The 22,140-nt window shown below is 38.2% G+C and overlaps 1 protein-coding gene across 1 annotated transcript; it reads right to left on the bottom strand.

The window, feature by feature from the left end:
* Positions 1 to 283: 283 nt before the first annotated feature.
* On the bottom strand, positions 284 to 21,896 carry sgms1a (sphingomyelin synthase 1a). Its single transcript, XM_055227304.1, has 6 exons — positions 21,780 to 21,896; positions 5,874 to 6,672; positions 5,683 to 5,800; positions 4,552 to 4,705; positions 3,876 to 4,042; positions 284 to 2,512 (listed from the first exon to the last, which is right to left on the bottom strand). The coding sequence occupies exons 2-6, from the start codon at positions 6,482 to 6,484 to the stop codon at positions 2,339 to 2,341; spliced, it is 1,224 nt and encodes a 407-aa protein (XP_055083279.1). The 5' UTR covers positions 6,485 to 6,672; positions 21,780 to 21,896; the 3' UTR covers positions 284 to 2,338.
* Positions 21,897 to 22,140: the final 244 nt, after the last annotated feature.

Raw genomic sequence — 22,140 nt, 5'->3', positions numbered from 1 at the left:
ATGTATGCGACTGTAGTTATCTATAGTGCAATAGCTCTGTAGGTAAGTAATCTATATATTTGTGATTTTGATAACCTATCTACCTATTATAATAATTATAATAATAATAATAATAGAGGTCATTTGAGAGGTGAAGGTATATGGACTTAACCAGTGTGGATTATCCATTTATAGATCTGGAAAGAGACAAACTAAATATGCAGAATTACTGAAACTTGTGAATCAAACAACTCCTGGTCAGTTTTTGACAAAAATTACTACTTAGAAAATAACATAAATTAGGTTTATGGATATATTTTTATTCAAAAGTGTCCCAAATAGAACCCTTTATCATTATCTTACAAACATCTGGTATACACACACAAGTAGGGACAAAATAGAGGAACAGTCGACATACTACAACATAGCCTCCTTATGGTCAAGAGAACACATCATTGGGCACACTCCCCTCATGATCTACCAGGAGAGCCTCAATGTGTAAACAGACACTTGGCATGTCTTGCAATAGAATATATCCATGTGCAAGGATCCTGATCCCAGCACAGACCATGAAATAATGGACATTGCTACAAGAGGAAAATGCTGATTGGGTAAGACATGGGTAGTTTTCAAATCTGGGCTTGTGAAGCCAGCCACATTATCAAAGCTAATCGGTTTGATGTCATGAAAAAATACATTTTTACAATTCAGTCAAATAAAACACATCATTTCACATTTGTGGAACTGAAATACTATGCTGTCTGCTCTGCATACATGTGGCCACATACATCATCGGCTGTGTGCATCATGCAATGGTTTGTTCTCTTCACTCAACACTAGTGCTTCTTACTGCAAGAAAGATCATTGCACTTTGGAGGCAAAGGATGACGTCATAGGCAAACCGTCTTCACTCTAGAAGCAGCAGCTGGATTTGGACAGTGACATGTTAAAAAAAGGGAAAAAAAATACCATTATTAAACTGTTTGATATCTATCTTATGACATTCCTCAACTGATTACGACCAATACTAAAAGAAGGATTAAGAATTGAAATTTCAGATGTTCAATAAAAAAAAAAAAAAAAAGTTATATATAGCATATTTATATAACGAGGCACATTTTAAATAGTTACATTTGTTATATTTATTTAATTATTGTTGATAATAAAAATCAACTTTATGAACCCACCAAAAGGTCAAGGACTTGGCAAAATATTCAAAAATGCTTTGTAATACTGTTTCACTTCAAATTGAACAACTGAAATTTGTACCCCTTTCCATAATGTTACTTTTATAAATTCATCATGACAAAATTATAACAATTAAACTAATATGAAACATATAGTTATTCAAAGGGAAACAAAGTGTGTAGAGGACCACCTCCACACACACACAAAACGTAACGAGAGGAGCAGATAACACCATGATGTAATAGATCAGTGATTAGGTACATATGAAATGATATAGACATGATCAAATACAGTTAACAGTCATAATTCTCTTTTAGAACAGTTACATAACAAACTTGACATCTTCGAATATCCATGGAAACGGGACATTTAACTCACGCTTCATTTTGGGAAGACCAATTTTCTGATAAGGCTGGCTTTGTTGATTTTACATTCATGGGAACAAGATTTTGAAACTATTGTAAGGTACCGCCTCCTGCTGCTGTGAGGGTGCAACAGCAGCACAGAGACACAAGACACATAGAACTTGGACTGTTTTACAATCAAGCGAAGGAAGGCACTGGAGAAATGCTATACTACGTTAGCTCTGTATGCTCTCGCTGTCCGTCTTGAAAAAGGTAAAAATCTAAAAATCTTGGACATCATTTGAGTTTTGAAAAATAAAGTCTCGACATACTTAGAAAATTCAGTTTTTGCATTTTGACTCATCTTAGCAAGTAGTTTACAAAAAGTAATCTGCTATAAAAAGAACAAATGCGTATGGCATTTTGGTTATCAAACAAGTTTTTGATTGACACTGTTTGCACTAAAAAAATTGTAAGAATATGAAGACATGATTATTTACATTTTTGTGCTGCAAGAAAAAACATTGCTGAAATGCTTTGTTGGTCTGCTAAAAATAAGCAGGATATTTTGTAAAGACACTAAACCTTTATAAATTAGTGCTTTTTGTTGACCAGAAAAAGGATGTGAGACAACTTAAAAATATATACAAACAAAAATCCTAAGTGGGTCACAGTGTTACCCATTTGCACAGGTCTGTTAGTGGAGGTGAAGAGACAGCGCTACATTGAGAGTGCAGTGGGTACTCTTATGCACTTTTGGAAGTCCTGATCCCCCCCTCCCTCCCTCCCTCCCTCTCTCCCTCTCTGTCTGTCTGTCTGTCTGGTGCTCATTGAAGGTCCAGCCTGCTGTAGCGGACCCCTCGGCCCCATTGCACGCCTCTCCACGTGGGCAGCTGGTAGTTCCTGGGGACGGTGCCGCGGACGTTCTCCTCAAAGTACTGGAACATTCGGAACCACCAAACCCGCGAGAATGGGTTACTCTGAGACGTCTCTTTGAGCGACTGAAAAAGACCAAAAAAAATTAATTTAAATAAAACATAAAAAAATAAAAGAAAATAATGTACCATTTACATTATTTTATTCAACACAAGTATTGAGGAGATTGTGCACAAGCAGGGATGTAGTGTGCATGTGGAGGGATGCAGTGTGCACATAGAGCAGGGGTGTCAAACACATTTTCACCGAGGGCCACATCAGCAAAATGGCTGCTCTCAAAGGGCCAGATGTAAAATGAATCTAACTACTTTTTAACTTGTTAATTAACTGTTTTTGTATTTATTGCTTATTCAAGTTACAAATATTGCATATGCATTTGCCTATATGTAAAGATATGGCTGTGTAACTGCGTATTTCCTGATAAAATGACATTTTAAGACCATCAGACCTTTTAATTTACCCTGTCGAGGGCCACATAAAATGATGTGGAGGGCCACATTTGGCCCGCGGGCCTTGAGATTGACACATGTGATATAGAGGGATGTAGTGTGCATGTGGAGGGATGTAGTGTGCACGAGGAGGGATGTAGTGTGCACGAGGAGGGATGTAGTGTGCACGAGGAGGGATGTAGTGTGCACGAGGAGGGATGTAGTGTGCACGAGGAGGGATGTAGTGTGCACGAGGAGGGATGTAGTGTGCATCAGGAGAGATGTAGTGTGCATCAGGAGAGATGTAGTGTGCATCAGGAGAGATGTAGTGTGCATCAGGAGAGATGTAGTGTGCATCAGGAGAGATGTAGTGTGCATCAGGAGAGATGTAGTGTGCATCAGGAGAGATGTAGTGTGCATCAGGAGAGATGTAGTGTGCATCAGGAGAGATGTAGTGTGCATCAGGAGATATATAGTGTGCACAAGGAGAGATGTAGTGTGCACGTGGAGGGATGTAGTATTTAAGCAAGTAGTGGATAATGCTAAAATCAACAAAAAATCTTGCTTGACTAAAAACATGCCCTGCCAATCATTTTAGTAGAGTAGAAAGGGGGCATGGCAAAAACTCCAATATTATTAAATACTACTATTAAATAACTAAGATGTGACCTTGTATCTAACCTAAACTGCACTCACAATATGACAAACTGCACAAGAGTTAATACAAAAACAACTATTAATGCAGAATCAATTGACACTGTATTTATATGCAGATTTACTTCAAAATGTTCTACTAACTCACTATATACCTTGCCGTTACTGCCACTGTCTCATATAAATCCTTCAAATCAAAATAAAATAATTACTTGCCAAAAAAAATGTGGAAAATAAAGACATCATTGACCGATTAATCATTAAAGTGACTGAAGGACTACAGCCCTACAATAAACAATGACTTGATGCGTGGGAGTCATTTCAGTATGAAGTAGATTATGCCGACCTGCTGGTTGGCCATGGAGTGATACCACCAGAAGAGGCGTGTTGTGATGAAGTAGGCCACCACCACATCCACAGTGTAGTGGTCATGGGCCAGGAGGATGCAGAAGATTCCCACAGCACTCAGTGCCCAGCATATCCAGGGATACCACCAGTACCTCCTGGGAGAGTCTGCAAAACATCCACAGCACGTTTAAGAACAAGTCACCATTTCTACCACTAGATGTCACTGTCACTTTAATTCAGATTCAGGAATGTCAGCACAAGCTCCTCCAGTGGACAAGATGTAGTAAGGACTCGGATCACTTAGGGGTGATCCCGGGTCTAATCTAGTCTGATAGGACACAGAGGAACAGAAAGTGCTCATGTGATTAGTGCTCACTTCCTCTACACTTCCTGATGCAGCTCGGAGCAGATGGTCACAGAACTGACAAATGTGAATAACCACTAAAACATAACTGACACAGCGACTTGATCAGTCCTATTCAATCAGCAAAACACCATTTCCTGTTAAAGTACTAACCACCAATGTACTGCTCAACGTCCACAAAAATGTCAGTTTAATCAGAGACTGAGAACAAGCAAGCTTAAATATTATATTATTTGAGTTCACAAAGAAATAGAGTCAACAATGAAGGATAAGGCACACTGAAACATGAAGAGTGGTTTAAACTACTCACATTCATTGATGAAGAGGTATGTTATGGTTAACATAACGGTATGGCCACTGTACAAATAATCTCCACACATTGTGTGGGAACCAGTTATGGAGAGACCACCTCCAGCGATCATCTTCATTATTCTTCTCATCTGTGCCTCCCAGTCGCCCAGAAGCTGAAACACAGGCACAGCCAGGGCATGTAAATGTACTGTTTCACTATGTTCACATGACATCACTCAGTCAGAGAAATATCACCCACACTGGGACTTTATTGGATTGTGATATTTTTATAAGCTCAGACAAAGTTTAAGTGATGTGGCTTAAAGATGCACTATACCTTTTCTGGAGGAGGGTCATCTGCTTGTGTCTATAGAAATGTTATTGCTGTGTCTAGAATGCTCCACAGTACGGCATTAAACTTGTCTAGTTCCGAGGAGAAAAGGTCATATCTATAAACATGGATTATACCCAATTCACTGTGAGATTGTACATTTTTCCAAGTATTTTTGAGTAATAAAAATGCTCAATAAATTAATGATGGATTGTTAAATGTCATACTGTGAAACATCCACTACCATCTCTATGGAGACAAGCAAGCAGCGGACTCCACTCCAGAACAGTTACATAAGGCCACCCTAAATATTTCTCTAATATTTTTGGTGTAATTACCATCATAAATTCTCTTCTCTCAGCACATGTAATGTTTTGGAATCTGTATATTCCAGATAATTATTTGATTACAAAATTTGTTGAATATTATTTTTATATATTTTATTATAAATTACTGACAAGTTACAATTAACCAATTGGATAGTTTCAGCCCAAATTGAGTCCAAAAGTCCCAGCCAGCTAAATATTAGAACATAATCTTCTGTAAAAAAAATAAATAAATAAAAAATGCAAAAAGAGCAGTATTGCACTAGTGGTATTGTGTGGTATTATTTAACCCATTACATTTGCACTGTTTCACAAAGTGAGTTCTTGTTTGCATTTTAGTAATCACTGTGGGAAAATTTCACAATTTGCACAAGTAATGTTGATGCATGGCCTGGCTAAGGACATGATTTTGTTTGTTTTGCATAGTGATCTAACTCCTAATACTAAGAGTCAAGATAGAGATAAAGATATAGTCAAAAAGAGCATGACTGACCTTTGGAGAACATTTGAAGTGCATCCCAGGAACAGGCAGAGTGGTGATGTACATGGTGATACACCGATACATATAAAGAGTGCCCACAATAAAGAAAAAGCGCCTTCCTATAATTGACCTGGAACAGAGAAGAGGTTCATCAGATGGTAGTACATGTAAGTCACACTATCAAACCAAAGTGCTCCGCTGACCTGTGCTTTAGGAGCAGCCACTGTAGGAACCACAGTAAGACCAGCAGCATCCCAATGATCTCACAGATGGAGAAGGCCCATTCTTTCCTGTCAAAGACGTCAAAGAACTTATCAGGCAGAGGAGGAGTGTGCTCTTTAGGAGGGACCCTCTCATGTACCACTGAGATGACCACAGTGGTGGTAACAAAGCACACCACTGCATAGATGAAGGACACTGCAGTTTTAGCCCACTCTGTGGGGAAGGAGGAGCGAACCTCTTTAGAGGGAATAGGGATCTGCACCATCTCCTTGTCGTAGTTCCTTAGTCCCAGAGTGCCGTTCCGGTGGGGCTTGGTGGTCCCGTTAGGCAGACCCCCTGCGTGCCCGTTTGCATGGCCATTTTTATGAGTCTCAATATGATTCTCGATCAGCAGCGTCTGCACACGTTCCAACAGCTGCTGGCCCCCATCAGAGGAGACGCGGCACAGGTGCGTTTTCCTGAAGTCCTCCCGAGTGAGCCTGAGCAGAGCAGGCCCATCAGTCCCCTGCAGAGCATCCACATACTCAGACATGCCCTCCTCTGTCAGCCAGCGTGACACGTCCTCTGCTGTCCATGAGCCCGCCTTCTTCATCCTGGGACAGAGGAGCCACTGGATCACTGCACAACTCGCTGTCTATGGGGCAGGGCTGTGTCCTATCCTGCTTTGGCACATGGTGAGGGTGGCAGAGGAGCCCGGCTGCCTCTTCAGCTGACGACACAAGGTATAAAAGTGTGCACAAGATGTCTTCAGCTCATTGGTTTTCCCCTCAGAGTCCAGCCCTGGCAAACAAAGGAAAAATCTGTGAACAGGAATCTGGTGATGATGAACACTCACACAGGGTGAAGGAAGAACAATGTGACTCATATGAAGGTAATGAGTTTTCAGATGAAGCCATATCCTGAACACGTCAGTCTGCAACTTGAAAGACTAACTGCAAAAGTATCCCACTCTATTCTTCAAACAAGTATTTACTCTCCACTGTATACGTTTGAAATCCAGGCTTTAGCCCACAGCCAAAGCTAACAGGGAGGCTCCACATGTGCTGCATATGTGGGGTTTGTTTATAGGGCGCGACGTCGGCAGTGGACACGGGGGTCTCGGCTTGTGTTCACAGGAGTGCGAGGTCCAGCCGGGAGTGAGGATGTCTGATCTACTGCCTGGGTAAACTGAGAGCGAGGGGAACGCAGGACAGGGAGGAACTCATAAATCAGAGCGGAGGTCAGCAGTCATTGGCCCCACCCCTGTAACAAGGGCAGCAAGCCAGCGGGCTAAAGCCACAGGAGCGAGAGCGGACGGATGGTAGAGAGGAGAGTGCAGAATAGGATTAAATACTAACTACAATATTATCACGTTGAAATGTAGAAGACTGATTTTGTATTTAAATACAACCTATTTATGGTCATGCTCCAGGTCAACATTAGGACAAGATCTCTAGCCACAAGATCTTACAAGACAACAAAAAATATCTCATGAGATTTGTTTTTTCATTTGGATTAGACAAAAAAGGGATTAAAAAATTGTGGTTCCAAAATGCAGAGGTACAACAACCACAAAAATATTAAATAAAGTAAATCAAAATTAGTGAGGCCAGAATTGTGAACTTTTATTGGTACAAATGTCAAAATCTTGCCTTATCTCGTTCTTGTGGACCCAGTCTCGTGTCATGTCTCACCCCTCGTGAACATGCATGAATCACTCGAAATGCTCCTTGATTTATAACATGGTGAAAGACTCATAAAAGTGGAACTTGCATAATATGTATCTATTAAGTAGTTGTTTGAAGTTGTAGAGTATTTTATCTACTGCATACTTAGCTCTTAGCAGTTATTTTAATATTTCTAGTCAGAGCTTGAGTAGGTATAGTAGTGATGGGCTAACTACACTTGACTTTCCTACTAACGTCCTAAAAAGTCAGTAACATTTTTTTCCTTACCCAGCAAATTACTACATTAAATCACATGTACTTGAACCAATATGTGATCCAAAAAAGGCCCAGTAAACATTGTTTTAAGTTCATAATGCTTATTCACTTGGTTTGCTAAAAAAAAAAGGCTGAAACTGTCTATCTCCTCTCAGTATACTTAAGTCAGCTCTCTCAGTAAAGGTTTTTCCCCTAGTCTCAGTTCAACAGTGAAGTTCTCTGGCAGTAAATGTGGTTGGCACGACAACACACCACAAGAGTGCACAGGAGCTCCTGTAGCCTCCTCTCACCTCAACGCTCGGCCTATTCAGAACACAGGCTTATAATGCTGCAGTCTCTATATTACTTTGGACAACCCATGGAGCAAGATTTAGCCTGCTGTAGCCCAGAGGGAGAACTGTCTTTGACCTGATAACCCTCCATGTGAAGGCTGTAAAAACAAAACGTGGTGGAGGATGTTTGCTGGGAAACAAAACCGAGATAAGAGAACACCAAATATGCACAGAAATGTAGAATTGGATCGTTCATATTAGCAGTAAGACAACTGAAGCACTATATCCAACCATAACAGCATATTAGCTAATATATTAAAGGTCTTTGTTAGCAATTTTGGCTTATAGCTTAGCCCACCAAACACGCACATGGCTCTAGCAAAGTGGCATAATAAAAAATAAAAAAACACTGTTTATATAGCCTCACAATATACGTAAATTGTACATCTCTTAAATCTGGCCAAACAGAATTGGGAACAGAGATGAATAAATTATGGTCATCCTTGTCCTTAATATTTTTCCCAATGGGGTGTGGTTGGGGGCAGGGTTTCTAGATCTACTCCACTGCATATAGCACTATAGCGGTTTTCTTGGCTCTTTTCCAACAACTGTCATTTAAAAACAGCCATGGGTGCTTCAGTCTTTCAGGGCTCCAGACTAACGATTTGACTTGCAATTTCAATACTTGAGCTTTGACGTATTTTGCCGTCTGGATTTATTTTCTTTTTCACTTCGAGCAACAGTAGCCTCATTTATGTAACTAAACAGTGTGGAGAATCTGCAGGTTTGGTGAGCTCTGCAGTGCATATTAAGTTCTGTGCACGAGATATTTAAGTGTGTTCTATATTATTTAATCCATGTTTATAATGAGCAGAGAGGACACAGGAGATGATGAAGATCAGGTGTACCCAAGGAAATGTTTTTTGTCACACCAGGAAAAATTTTAGGTGCACGATCCAAATTGGTCGCACTCTGAAGCCCTGATCTTTGTTTTACTGTTGCCACTTTTTTTTCATAAGTAACAAAATGTGACACCTTTGACATGTTTGTATCGGAGATAGCACCTCAGCTCCGTGCCAGTGGAGCTGTTTAACATATAGAGTCCAATAGGAGAACTGTGGTTTAATGGAGATAAAGGCAAAAAGGGAGACAAAGGGTGCTGGCGTCAATCTGTTAGCAGCACACAATTGAGACAGATCAGAGATTAGCTGTCACTGAGTCAGCTGGCTGAACTGGACCTTTGCACTCTCTCAATCAGCTTATACAGTGAGGAAATAATCTGGCCCAACAATAAGGTCACAAACAAGTGCACCCTTTCTGTAAACTGGACTTTGTAGATGTGGAGTGCAGTTTCCAAATCGGATTCCTAAGAACACAAACAGTTGCAGATACAAACTTAATAGAAAAAACATTGTAGGAATTAGTGTTGTCATGACACTACTCAATTTCAATACTACAGAATAGACTCGACGATACCCAAATGATTATTTTAAAAGCTTTTAGACAGTATTGTAATTTGTAACACAAAATAACATTTTGCATTTGTTTATTATACCATGGGATCCTGCACTAGTTTTGATAAAACTGAAAACTGAAACAGTTTAGAAAAGGTGATTTTTTTTTTTCCAGTATCAATACTAGTTTTAGTATTGATTAGTATCTGATTTTCGATACTTCTGACAATCCTAGAAGGAATGTCAAGATTAATCCTCAATTGATTATCACAGGTCACAATATATAATCGTAAGAAAAAAGTTTTATGTCACAGTAACTTTATCATTCAGAAGGCAGATTAAACCAGATTAATGCTGATGAATTACAACTACATGAATGCAAGACAATGACAGATTTCACGATGCCAATAACTGATCATCTTAGGGTAAAATTATGATGTTTCTTCCAACATATGCAACATAAAGGTTAATACTGCAATGCCCCTAACATAACATATTTGAAAACTGATGGTGAGCCAGGGAACAAGAGTTTGATTTCAGTAGTAAACAACTTGTGACATGAATTTGGACACATTCTTTTATCAACCGAGTTCATAACATTTACAGAAGAATTTCAACTTATAAAAATGATATTTTTAAAGTAAAATTAAGATAGAAAAGATAAAAAAAATAAAAATGAGAAATAAAAAAATTTACATTTTACATTGTATAGAGCCCATTATCAGATACGGGTGCCTGTTGCATCACTGGACACACAGCTCCAAAGCGTATCTGTCTGTCATTCACTGGACTTTGCCCGCTCAGTTACACGTGGAAGCAACAACAACAAATGAAGCACCATAAAACCAGGCTACAGTTATACAACACCCGGGACTCATGTGTTACCACAAAATGAAAGCATAGATGCTTCTGATTCAAGATACTTCATGAGGCAGGATGTTTTGGGAGGAGTTGTATTGTTCGCATTTTACTCATGGTAACCACTGAGAGAAGTGACATTACAAACTATGCAACGTACATTTGTAAAGAGGAAGGTCTATTGATTTGTACAATAATAAGTTCCACAGTGGCCTTTTAAGAATTACTTAAGACTTTTTAGGATTGTGCAATATAAAATCGCAAAATTATTGTTATTTCACTACAATCATTTCAGTAATTTTCCCCCTTTATGAAAGTTAAAAATTTAAATATTATCTTTAGTTTAGATGTATACATGATATTTACTAATTTAGTCACATTTTGGTCCTGGTTTAGTTCTCAACTTTTAAATGAATTTATAGAACAACCATTAAAATTAGGGCTTTTTTTCAATTTAGTGGTTTTTATTTTTTCTTACCAAGAACAAATACACATTTCAATTCATGAATATAAACAACAGTCCAACATATTATTCCAAAGTCCAAACTCTACTCCAAACCATTTTACTAACAGACTTGGCTGTAGACCTCTGGATTAGAAAGCTGTGGATGTATGAAATGAAACAGAATCAAGCTTCTTAAAACAGCACAATAGTATTTTCAATCTGGCAATCACATGTCTCAGTGACAATAAAGATTGATTCAGAGACCAAGCTGCAAACCAACATTTACAGAACAACTGTTAAAATAATCTGCACAGATGCATTTGTTCTAAAAGTTTACTACAAGCAGATTAACAGCCACTGGATCTCGATTTGATAAATATATTGATTGCACAGTACTAATTAAAATACTGCACTAATCAAGTTATTGGAATATTCAACAAAGTTTTCACATAGTGCATTTTTTCATGTAGCATTACTTTCTTTTCCTAAACCAATAGACAGTTTATAGAAGTGCACAATGTAATACGTTTGCATGACAAAAGGAAGGTTAACATGGTTAGCATGTCTTTTAAAGAGGTTGTGGGTTGAGATCTGGGTGAAAAGTTTACGAGTTAATGCAACCCCGTCTCGTCTTCATTTTAGACACTCATCTTTTTCACCACAGGTAATTTCACTGTGCTGCAGCAGAAAAGCCCTCAGCCTCTGGCCTCATTCTTCAAAGCACTCATGCTCTGCTGATCTGAAATTTTATGTCAGGTTGGGGAAAAAAATGAAAAAGAGTGAACATTATTGTGAATAGTACCTTTTGCAAATGTTGATTTAGTGCTAACTTATTTATAGCAGGAGGCATGCAATGTTAAAAAAATCAAGTTTAAAGGTGGACTATAAAGTATTCTGGTGGAGAGTTCACTACCTGCTTGTATCCATGGAGATCATGTTATTGCTTTGCCTGGAATGTTCCACAGGATGGCATTGAACATGTCTGTCTTCAGATGTTTTAATTGCCTGTCTCAGTGAATACTGAATAAATGCAATCTGTCACAGTAAGGCTAATAACAACAACATGACATGCCAATGTGCACTTTCTGATTATGGGATAATAAAATGTTTTGTAATTGGATGCAGACAGCACAGAGCAGAGTTATTCTGACCTCAAGAGTCACTTTATACTTTACTTATACACTATATCTGTACTAAGGTACAAACACATTTTGCTCAAACACATGGGAAAAATGTATTGCAATATAGGCCCATTAATATCATACTGTAGAACATTATGAGCAAAGAAATAACATCTCTATGGAGACACCATCCACCATAAAAGTTGCATAGTGCTCCTTTAATTCCAATAAATATATAAAATAGTTAATGCTGATTCAGTACACCGTGTAGACACAAACCTACACCATATCCACTAGTTTATAAGCCAGTTGTCTGATTTGCCTGTCTACTTGAATTCAAACAAACTCATTTGTTTGCCTCCATCATTAAGATAATCACTCCAAACAATCCACTAGAAAACCACATCAACCCTTTATATGAAAAACAAAACCATTAAAAGTGCTCAATATAACATCGAACATCATCTGGAGAAGTTGATAGTAGTGCCTTGTTGAATGGTGTAACAACTGGGGTGTACAGTTTAACTTTATAATGACCACAAAACGCCCACACTTCTGTAATGAAAACAAAACCACCATCATATTATGTCACCATGGAAACCTAACATCACTTTTAAGTGGTACAATTTTATTCATGGTTACAGCACAGGCATAGATTTTTAAATACTGTTTTCCTTACTAAGCATGAAAAATAGATCTCACTAGGTCTGTCACAATAACAGATTTTGAAGTACGACATATTAATGAAAAAATATAGACAATAAAGGATAATACTGAACCTAATTTATGACACAGACACAATAATGCCTAAGTAGAATTATCCCCAAAAAACTATTCTAAATGTATAATATAGTTAAACACAAATTTGAATTAATAAATGTCAGATTGAAAGACTTTAGTAGTTAGTTTGTTATTTATTCAACCCTCTGCAGATTAGATCTAACAGAAAAATATCAAAAGGTTCCCCACTTGCACAAAGAAAAAGTACCACAATAAATACTGTGCCCTAAAATGATGGTTCCATTTAACATATATTGAACAATAAGTCAACAGGAAACCACAGAAAAACACCCATTCTTCACCTTCAAACTGAATAGTACTTTCCTTATGTTATCATGTGATCATCCTAAAACTGTTCAGATGAGTCATGATACGTAGGTTTTTTACACTTTAAGTACCGATACTTGTTCAAAAGATTATCTAATTTATTCAGATTTTTGATACTTCTGAAAACTCTAATATTTGGTGGAAACAAAATCTAAATTCTAAAAAAAAAAATTAAATGCTTCAGTGGCATCGACAGCTGAAGTTGTGGCCAGTGGAAACGGTGACACATAGAAACTGTATTATCCTTCTCCTGACATAGTAAATGTTTCCCCTCTCAGAGTTTGGTTTCCCGGGAGAGTGGAGGGTAGTTTAGCACAAGGCTAGCCATGTGAGTGCAGAAGAAAACACAGGGGACAATATGTCAAACAGACGTAACCAGACACAGCACTTGAAGACAATCTTTAGATCATTCCTGTCCCTCCCACACCATTCCACAAACAGGAATGACCTCACCAGCAAACCTTGGAGACAGCTCTGGATACTAGGCAATGTTTATGTTGCTAATGTTTATGGCACTTTGGTTCTATGTACACTGAACAGGAGGTTGGATATTGTGGGTCTACACAGGTATTGCTTTGTCTGCAAGTATGCATTAAACATTATTCTTGGAACGCACTTGATGTTTCCACTATAAATCAATCTCCAACATGCTTACATTACTGAGTATTTGATCCACCTATTCGGAGCCACCACCCGTTGACTGCTCTTTTCCTATCTGACTGCATGTGTTTCCTGCCTTGTATCTAAACCAGTCTGCTTCAAAAACTGATATGAAACTGGCTTTGCAACAAACGGAGGCGATACACTCAGCCCCCATATTATTGTTCATCTTATGTTAAAAACAAATAAAAATGGCTTTCACTGTTAATTTTGTGAACAAAAAAAATACTTTTAATCATTGCCATTTAGCACAAACACAGTCAAACTCCTTCCTCCAAAATGTGAACTCTCCTCCAAACCACATTTTTATTGTCTGGATTGGCTGTGGACCCCTCGACTAAAAATACCTAAGCTGATCATTGATTTTGATTCAATGGTCTGATGTAGAATAATTCATGGTTCAAGATTCCTGATGCTAGTTAATACTGGTTAAGTATGAATATATATTGAACAAAAGGTAACAAAATATCTCTTCCAAGCACATGATGGAAAATTTCTACTGAAGTACTACTAGGAATCTGGCATGGCAGCTGTAGCAATAATTACATTTTTATTAATCAATGTCTAACTGTTTTAAAGCACAGATTAATGAACAATCTTGCAGTTTGTCATAAAATGCAGTCATTTTGTAAAACTGAAAAATGAGGAACAATGCAGGTGGAGGGCCAATGAAGCGAAAATCTTTCATCTGATACGCAAGGTCGACTGCTGATAGCCCAGTCAAGCACCGGCAGAGTGGGTCTCGCTAGAGAAGATGCTCTGAAATAGGCAGAACAAAAAAGCAATAATTCCCAAGATGAGCCAAAGATGAGTTTTATTGATGCATGTCTACTCACGTTGCATCAAACTGGGACATCTAGATATACTTAACAATTGAATGGGCGTGTTTGAATGGGGAATATGTGACCCAAAGCGCGTACAATATGCACCACACAAAGACACAAGGATTCCTTTCAAGAATGGCCGCTTTGTTTAACTTTTTCAGGACTTTCTCCTCCTCGGGGCGGTGTCCATGTTGTAAATGAAAAAAGAAAAACTCCTACCCTAGGACAATAACAAACGAGTCTAGTCTCACCTGTATCCGCTTACATTCATCGCTTCAATAATCCAATGACAACAATGAGATCTAATATTTGCACTGCTGATCCTGGCCAGTGCAGTTAAAAATTAACTGTACGCAGCTGTTATGGATCACAGCACACACAGGACTCTGCAACAGTGACAAAGCAACAGTGAAATATAGCGTGGACAATCATTCAGTGGCTTCAGAGAAATGCCAAAGTGCCAATTTATTATTCATTAAATGTCAATGAGTTTACTACTTAGTTAGTTTTAAAATACGCACGTGGCTCGTTGTGAGAGAATAAGAGATAAGAAATAAGAGAATAACTAGGGGTGCGCTGAAAGCTAGGGGCTGCACAATATGTCACAAAAATAACAATACTGTAATATCAGATGATGCAATAACTGATATTGCAAGAAAATAAATGTAAAACAACACAAGGTTCCCCATTTTATGGAAATGTACTGTTTTTACAGATTTGTATTCATCATTTTCATTATTAGGTCCTACATTAGATTTGGGTTGTTCTTGATTTAGTTACTGTCAGGTTTTAAGTTTTACACAGTTTGACCAGTAAATGAAGGCATGTACATTTTTATTTACCGTAAATTTAACTAATCTTAATATTGTGCACATACATGAAATATGGTTATCACAATACAAGACATAGTTATAGAATATTGCATGTTTTTCTCATATCATGCAACCCTAGTTTAAAACAAGTGGAGATTAAAGTTGTATTTGAAAACAGCTGGTGTTATGAAGAGCCGTTTATCTGGTGTAAGAATCAGCATTGCTTTTTACCTTTTGTCAGATAGTCAGTTAAATTTCTGTCTGGACAAGTACAAATTTAATCATTTCCATAAAACCAGTTTTTCAGTCACCAGAAATAGGGGCATAAACACATGTATTTCCTGTTATTTTCCTGTCTCTAATAAGCTGGCTGCTTGTCCAGATGTATTCCTGATGCTAAAAAGTTTAGAGTACAAATTGTCAATTTTCCAGTAATTTTCCACTCATTGTTTTATAAATAAAAACATTGAATGAAATGGAACATTTAAAAGTACAGTAGTGTTTTGTGGCTTGAGGCAAGGATTTAACAACACCGTTCATTCAGTACTTTACAGATACACAATAGGATATAGTGAACTGAATGTTCTTGACCGTTTGATTTATAACAGCTGATTACACTAGACGAGCTCAATTTTCCAGCTTTTAAAAATCGCGTGTCCTCTGAGAATTGACCAGGCACCTTACCTTGACCTGTGCAGCATTTATATTTCCTTGACAGCAGCAATAAACCACGCACCAATGACACAAGTAATGACCGACTATAAAGTGCTAGCACGTGGCTAATTCACCTTGTTGTGTGTCTTTCCTGGAATACAATGATGAAGACTAGTCCTACGCTTGTCTTGGCACGTTACTTTCTGTACAATGACCAACTCTTAAGCCGACATGCAGAAGATAGAGACAGTACAGCACAGAGCAACGAATAGTTATGTGGCCAAATGATTGCTTGAAATGTCTGGTATGTTTGCTGACCTGACACTAAGCTCCTGGAGGTATCCACAACGGAGATTACAGAGATGTCACAGAAACATCCGGAAAATACGTATCCCATTCATTTTGCTTTATTCAATGTCTACAGTCACTGTGGCATTTGCTAGAGTCATAGCAGGTGAAAACAAGCTTAGCCCAAATGTTTTAACAGCAACAGTTCCAAACAAAAATAGAGTAAAATACAAAAAAATACTAATCCTTTAAGATTGAATCACACATAATCTATTATATTTACATAGTGGACATCCATGGGACAGCTGAATGGGGGAACTTATTCATGGTAAAAATATATTGATCCCTATAATGAAATGATTTTGTTGGTTATCATTAAAGTATACTTACCTACCTACCTAGATTGTATTATGAAATAAATAACCAACAAGCACATAAAGCTTCATTCAACACATGGCGATGGCAAAACACAAACAAGAGCGAAACTACGGAAGTAACAATAACCTAAAAAATCGTAATATCGTCTCATCAAAAGTCTCCTTTGCTTAAATGCATTGTTTTATTGTAGCAACAGCTATTAAACCGTGCGAACTACAGATACAGAGATTTGGATACCATTACATCCCTAAAACTAACTTATCAAACAAAAGAACTGAATAAACATTTTCTTTTAAGACCAGGAAACAGAATGGAACAAGACTGCCTAAACAAGACATAGATTAACCATTGCCCGAGAATCACTGCAGAGTAAATATCAGCAGCACATTTTCTTAGATAATAGTTTAAAGGCTAATGACGGTCATAACCGTTGCTACATATCGTCGTTATGTAAATCCCCAGAGAAGAGAAGTGCCCTGACTGTAGCTGTTGTGCTATCAGCTAATGAGAGCCCACCTGTAGTTTTATGAGTCACTGATTAGGACGTCCAGGCTCCTGCTGCTCAGCTCTGTGGCAGATCCTGCAAACTCCTCTCAAGTCAGATCTAAAAAAGGCCGCAGTGGGACTCCTCACCTGGGAGTAATTAGCCCACACCACAGCACCCAGCCAGCTCTTCATGCATCTGTGTCAACAAGGCCCAAATGCCAACAACAGTGCATGTTATGGAACATGGGGCTACGCTAACAGACCGGCAAGCAATAATATAGCAGAATTATAACCGGCTGTCACGTAATGTCCACTGCAAACAACAAAAAGGCCTCGCCAAGATCTCTACAAACATGTTCTGAGATGCTTGATACTTGTGTTAGTTAGGGATACTTATTTTAAAACACTTGAGAGACAAATGAGATTGCAGTGCTTGTTCAAAAAAATCCCAGCAGGCCAACATTAATTTTGTAGAATTTGATGTCATAATCCTTGATGGAGGGCAGGGGCCTAAATAAACTATGAGCAATTAAAAACCTGTTTGACATAATACTTAACAAAAAATGTTTTTTGTTAAGTATTAGGTCAAACTTTTTCATGTAATCTCCTTCAACAGACAATCCTGCCTGTGTGATTCAATGCTGGTTTTTTTTTACGATGATAATGAAAAAAGTTAAATTCATCTTGGTTCATCTGTCTGGACCAGAGAAAATGATTACCGGTAACTTTGTGTGTGTTTGGACATCCTTTCCACTTCAAGTTTTCCAACACCATTCTTCCTGATCAAGAAGCACAGGGTCAGCTCTTTGTGCCCATGTTTGTTGGCTCATAGGATAATAGTTACGATAGGGCCTGGTTTGGAGACTATGGCTGAGAGTACGAACTATGGCTAGTAGTAGGAACATAGAGCCGTGGGAACATAGGTGCGCTCCCAGAAGCATTCTAGTCTATGCCCTATTTGGTTTGTTAGTTAAACTGGAATGTTTCAAAATGGGAACGAAACTCTGAGCAAGTCCCAACAGGGGGATACCAAGCTCAAGTGTTGACAATGCAGATCTAAACAATGGAAGGTGCCTCGTTTTACATTCTTCAGCTGGTGTTACCTGAAGAGCTTTTTTACCATATAATGTACAACTACTTCTTCAATGGGCAGTGAAATTGAAACATTAGTTTTTAGAATTGCAACTTTTTGAAATGTTACTGCCATCTCATTCAACAAGTAGAAAATATGTTGGTGTTTGAGTTCTTTTCTGCAATATGTTGATTAGATACAGGCAGAGACACGCTTAAAGTATCTATTTTTTACTTAACTAAGTCTAATCGCTAAAATTATCATAGCAAAACTAGGCTATATTAAAGTGCTACTAGCCTAGATATCCCTAAAAACATTTGTAGGCCACAGGAAACTGGGACGTTGTCATGTGAATAGTGGAAGAGGTTCATGTGTTCCCAATTAGTGGAAAGAAAAGAACACTTAGCAATTGTTCCAAGATGGCTGTAGTCAAAAGAAAAATAATGTATAACAAAATATTAATGATGTTCTCTTCATATGTGGAATGGTATTTATTGTTGTTTACATTTTTAACCACCAGTCTACTCTACTATTAAATAAGAGACACAATGCAAATACTGTTTTCACAAGAACAATAATGGCGGATATAAACCACAATAGCTCAGAGCTTGGTAAAGGTAATATATTTGCACTCAGGTGATGGACTGTGACGTGAGACCTATGTACAAACACACAGAATGATTGATTTGAAAATGAAAAATTACAGAGTGTATCTGGAGTCAACAGTTGAAGAGGAACAGGGCAGGTAAATGAGTTTGAGCCCATTAAAAAGGCCATAAAATGAGAACAGTTAGAATGGATAAGATGATGTCTGGTGCCTTCTAGTTTGGACAACTGAAGGACAGTTACTTCTGCCGGATGTGCCATACTAACAGAAATGCAAATGGACTGTCATTTTTAACTGTTAGACAACAATACATAAAAAAAATAAAAATGAAAAAATGTCAAATCTACACATTATTCTAATAGTCTGTATGTTTTAGAATTACTACAATGGGTCTGAAAATAAATAAGTTTGATTAGAAATAAAATATTATAGAGAGACATTTAAAGTATGGCTCCCTATATGGGAAAAATGTATTGACATCTTATGTAATTTGCTTAAGTTGAAGGTGCATTGACTTGTGCAGCCTTATTACTAAAATCAATGTTATAATCCAGTCATATGGAGTAACAGGTCACTATACTCTTTGTGACAGTCCCAGGCACGGCTTTGGAGGGGCATCCATCATAACGGCAAATCAATACACTACTGATCCACAGAAGCAAGCACATTTATAAAAGAACGAAAGGGAAAAGCCGGAAGTAAAAGGCAGACATGGGACACGACCAGTTCATTTTAGGGTTATCACAATACTAACATTTCAAACTCAACTCCTACTAAGGAATAGAGTCGATATTGATTCAAATACCACAATGATAATTAAAAAATACTCTTTAGAGTGCTGTCATTTTCAACATTAAATCAAAGTACTCTATATTGTCATGCAGCCTAACATCTGTATTACCCTTCAGTGGTCCAGGTAGGTTCCACAGTGGTCCATGATACTATATACTTGATACCATATACTTGATACTAAAAAAATAAGGTCTATCAGAAAAGTACTTGTTCAAATTATACTTTTGACAACTCTATTTGTATTTTTTCATTTGTTCATTCAAGGCAGCTTGTTGGTCAACAGTTGCGACACTTATTCCAAGCCAACGCTGAATCACGGCTACAGAAAAGACATTGTTTGCACCAAATCACAAAAATGCAGCTTTGCACTTTTTGCTTAATCTGCCAGTTAGTTGGTCGTCGGACATGCTTTTGCTCAGGCGACCTACTGTGCGACTGCTGACAACAAACAACCCCATTGACTTGATTTAACATTTGCCCCTTGAATACTCTCAACAGTCTCACTGTTTTTGTCTGTGGAAAGTCTGCTTCCTCACTCACTGTTCTAGTACAATTCAGCTCTGTGTCGGATGCTGGTCGATTACACAACTTAATAATTTAAAAACATGTATGTGTTATTACAACAGTCTATTGAGCACATATTAATTTCTGGTTACTTTCAGAAAATCACATACTAATTGATACTAAAACTAGTGTCAAATCTAGATACTCATTTGAGCATAAAAAGTCACATTCACAGGACAGAAATTAACCTTTCCTGAATTGCTTTAGAATAATCTTGAGCTGCATCAGAACAAGTATAAGCACATAGACTAGTATACGCCCATGAACCACTTTGGAACGACTGAGGGATTACACAGATTTAAGACAACATGGTAAAAAAGCACTATTATTAAATGATGAAAATCACATTCTCTAAAGGGTGTTTTTCATTACCACTGAGATGACTGAAGATTGCGACAACATTAGTTTCACTTTCCTTATGGGCAGTTTGTCCAAGTCTCAGAACTTATCTGCTTCTCAAGTAACTTTGAAGAGCTCTTAAGGGACACGCCCCTACCTGGGACCTCCTGCCAGAAAAGTGGTAGTAGAGCCTTTTTGAAGTTTTCATATCACCCAAATAGGAAAGCTCTACAAGCAAAACTATAATGTCAACAACAGGTAGTTAAAACAGCAAAAACTTGATAGAAGACTTACAGTAACAAAGCCTGCAGCATTTCAAAACTCACCTCATCTGGCTGAGACTGTAACTGTGGCTAAGCAGCATCAGCAGTTATGTATGTAGCCTACTACTCTGTCTCCACCTCACTGTAAAGTTAAATACATTAGACATTAGCAAAACAAATGGACATACTTTAAATACCACTGTAGTAACAGATAGCAGCTAGCCCTAGCACCAGTGTAGACAGTATGTGTGGCAATCTCTTTGGTTTCCTTCTTGCAACTGTGATAAGTCACGTCTTAGAAAAAGTGACACTTCAAAACAAGGGTTGATAAAGGGCTTAAGGAGCAAAAAAAACTTCTTTGGTTTACATTAAGGCCTGTACAGCCGCTGTATGTTGGTGGCTTAAGGAGCTTACAGCCTGATCACCTAAAAATAGATAAGCAAGCTGGCGTCTTCAGCGCGTTTGTGGGGGCTAGCAAACAGGCTACACACAGCTAAAACCAACCGCTAAAACACAGCTTTGGGGGCGCTTAACTGTAATAGCTGTATAATAATAAAAAGGATACTATGCCAAACCTATGTATAACGTAAATAACAAACACAATATTGTTAAATAAATGGGCACGATGGGAAACATGGGGACGTGACTAATTACTCTATTTCTAACGAGACAGAACAAGAGCAGGGAGCAAATGTTCTGAAGGCTAACTAGCAGCACTGTTTAGCCTTTTCTGTGGCCCGCTAAAAGGCCATGTTTGTTTACCAGCTTCACAAACCGCAAATAAGATCCTATAACGGTGTTTGTGTCGGGAGTTTAGCGTAGCATTTCAGCGCTGACACTTGGAGCACATCAGCACAGTTACCTCCGAAAGACACGACTTCAGCCTCTATCGTAAGGAACTATGGAAGCTGCGCGCGAGAGACAGCCCTGCCATGGGATAAAACATTTTTCAAACATATTTACGCGTACCTTGGAGACGACAGGTCCAAATATCGGCTTAAAATGGTCCCCGGCTGCGTGTGGATGTGGTGACGGGGAGGATGTGAGCGTAATCTGTCCGGTGTTGAATTGGGAGGCGGTTTCAGAAGCGAGCGGGGAGTTCCCTTCATGACGTCACCCAGCGTGCTTTTAATGGCTACGGAAAGTGTCGTTAATTTTAGCTCAAACAAGAAAATACAGGAATAAAAATGTTGGATATTTTAAAGTAATGCACTTTTACTCAGGCACATAGTCTTGAATATGTCCTTAAATGTTTATCTATGACGTTAAGTTGTGTATAGTTATATTTTTTGGTGTGCTTTATAATAAATGTTATGATACATGACTTTGG

The sequence above is a fragment of the Periophthalmus magnuspinnatus genome, chromosome 15 (assembly GCF_009829125.3).
Source record: "Periophthalmus magnuspinnatus isolate fPerMag1 chromosome 15, fPerMag1.2.pri, whole genome shotgun sequence".
Taxonomy (NCBI): domain Eukaryota; kingdom Metazoa; phylum Chordata; class Actinopteri; order Gobiiformes; family Gobiidae; genus Periophthalmus; species Periophthalmus magnuspinnatus.
The sequence above is the reverse complement of the archived record's forward strand: the minus strand, read 5'-3'. Positions and strand labels throughout refer to the sequence as shown.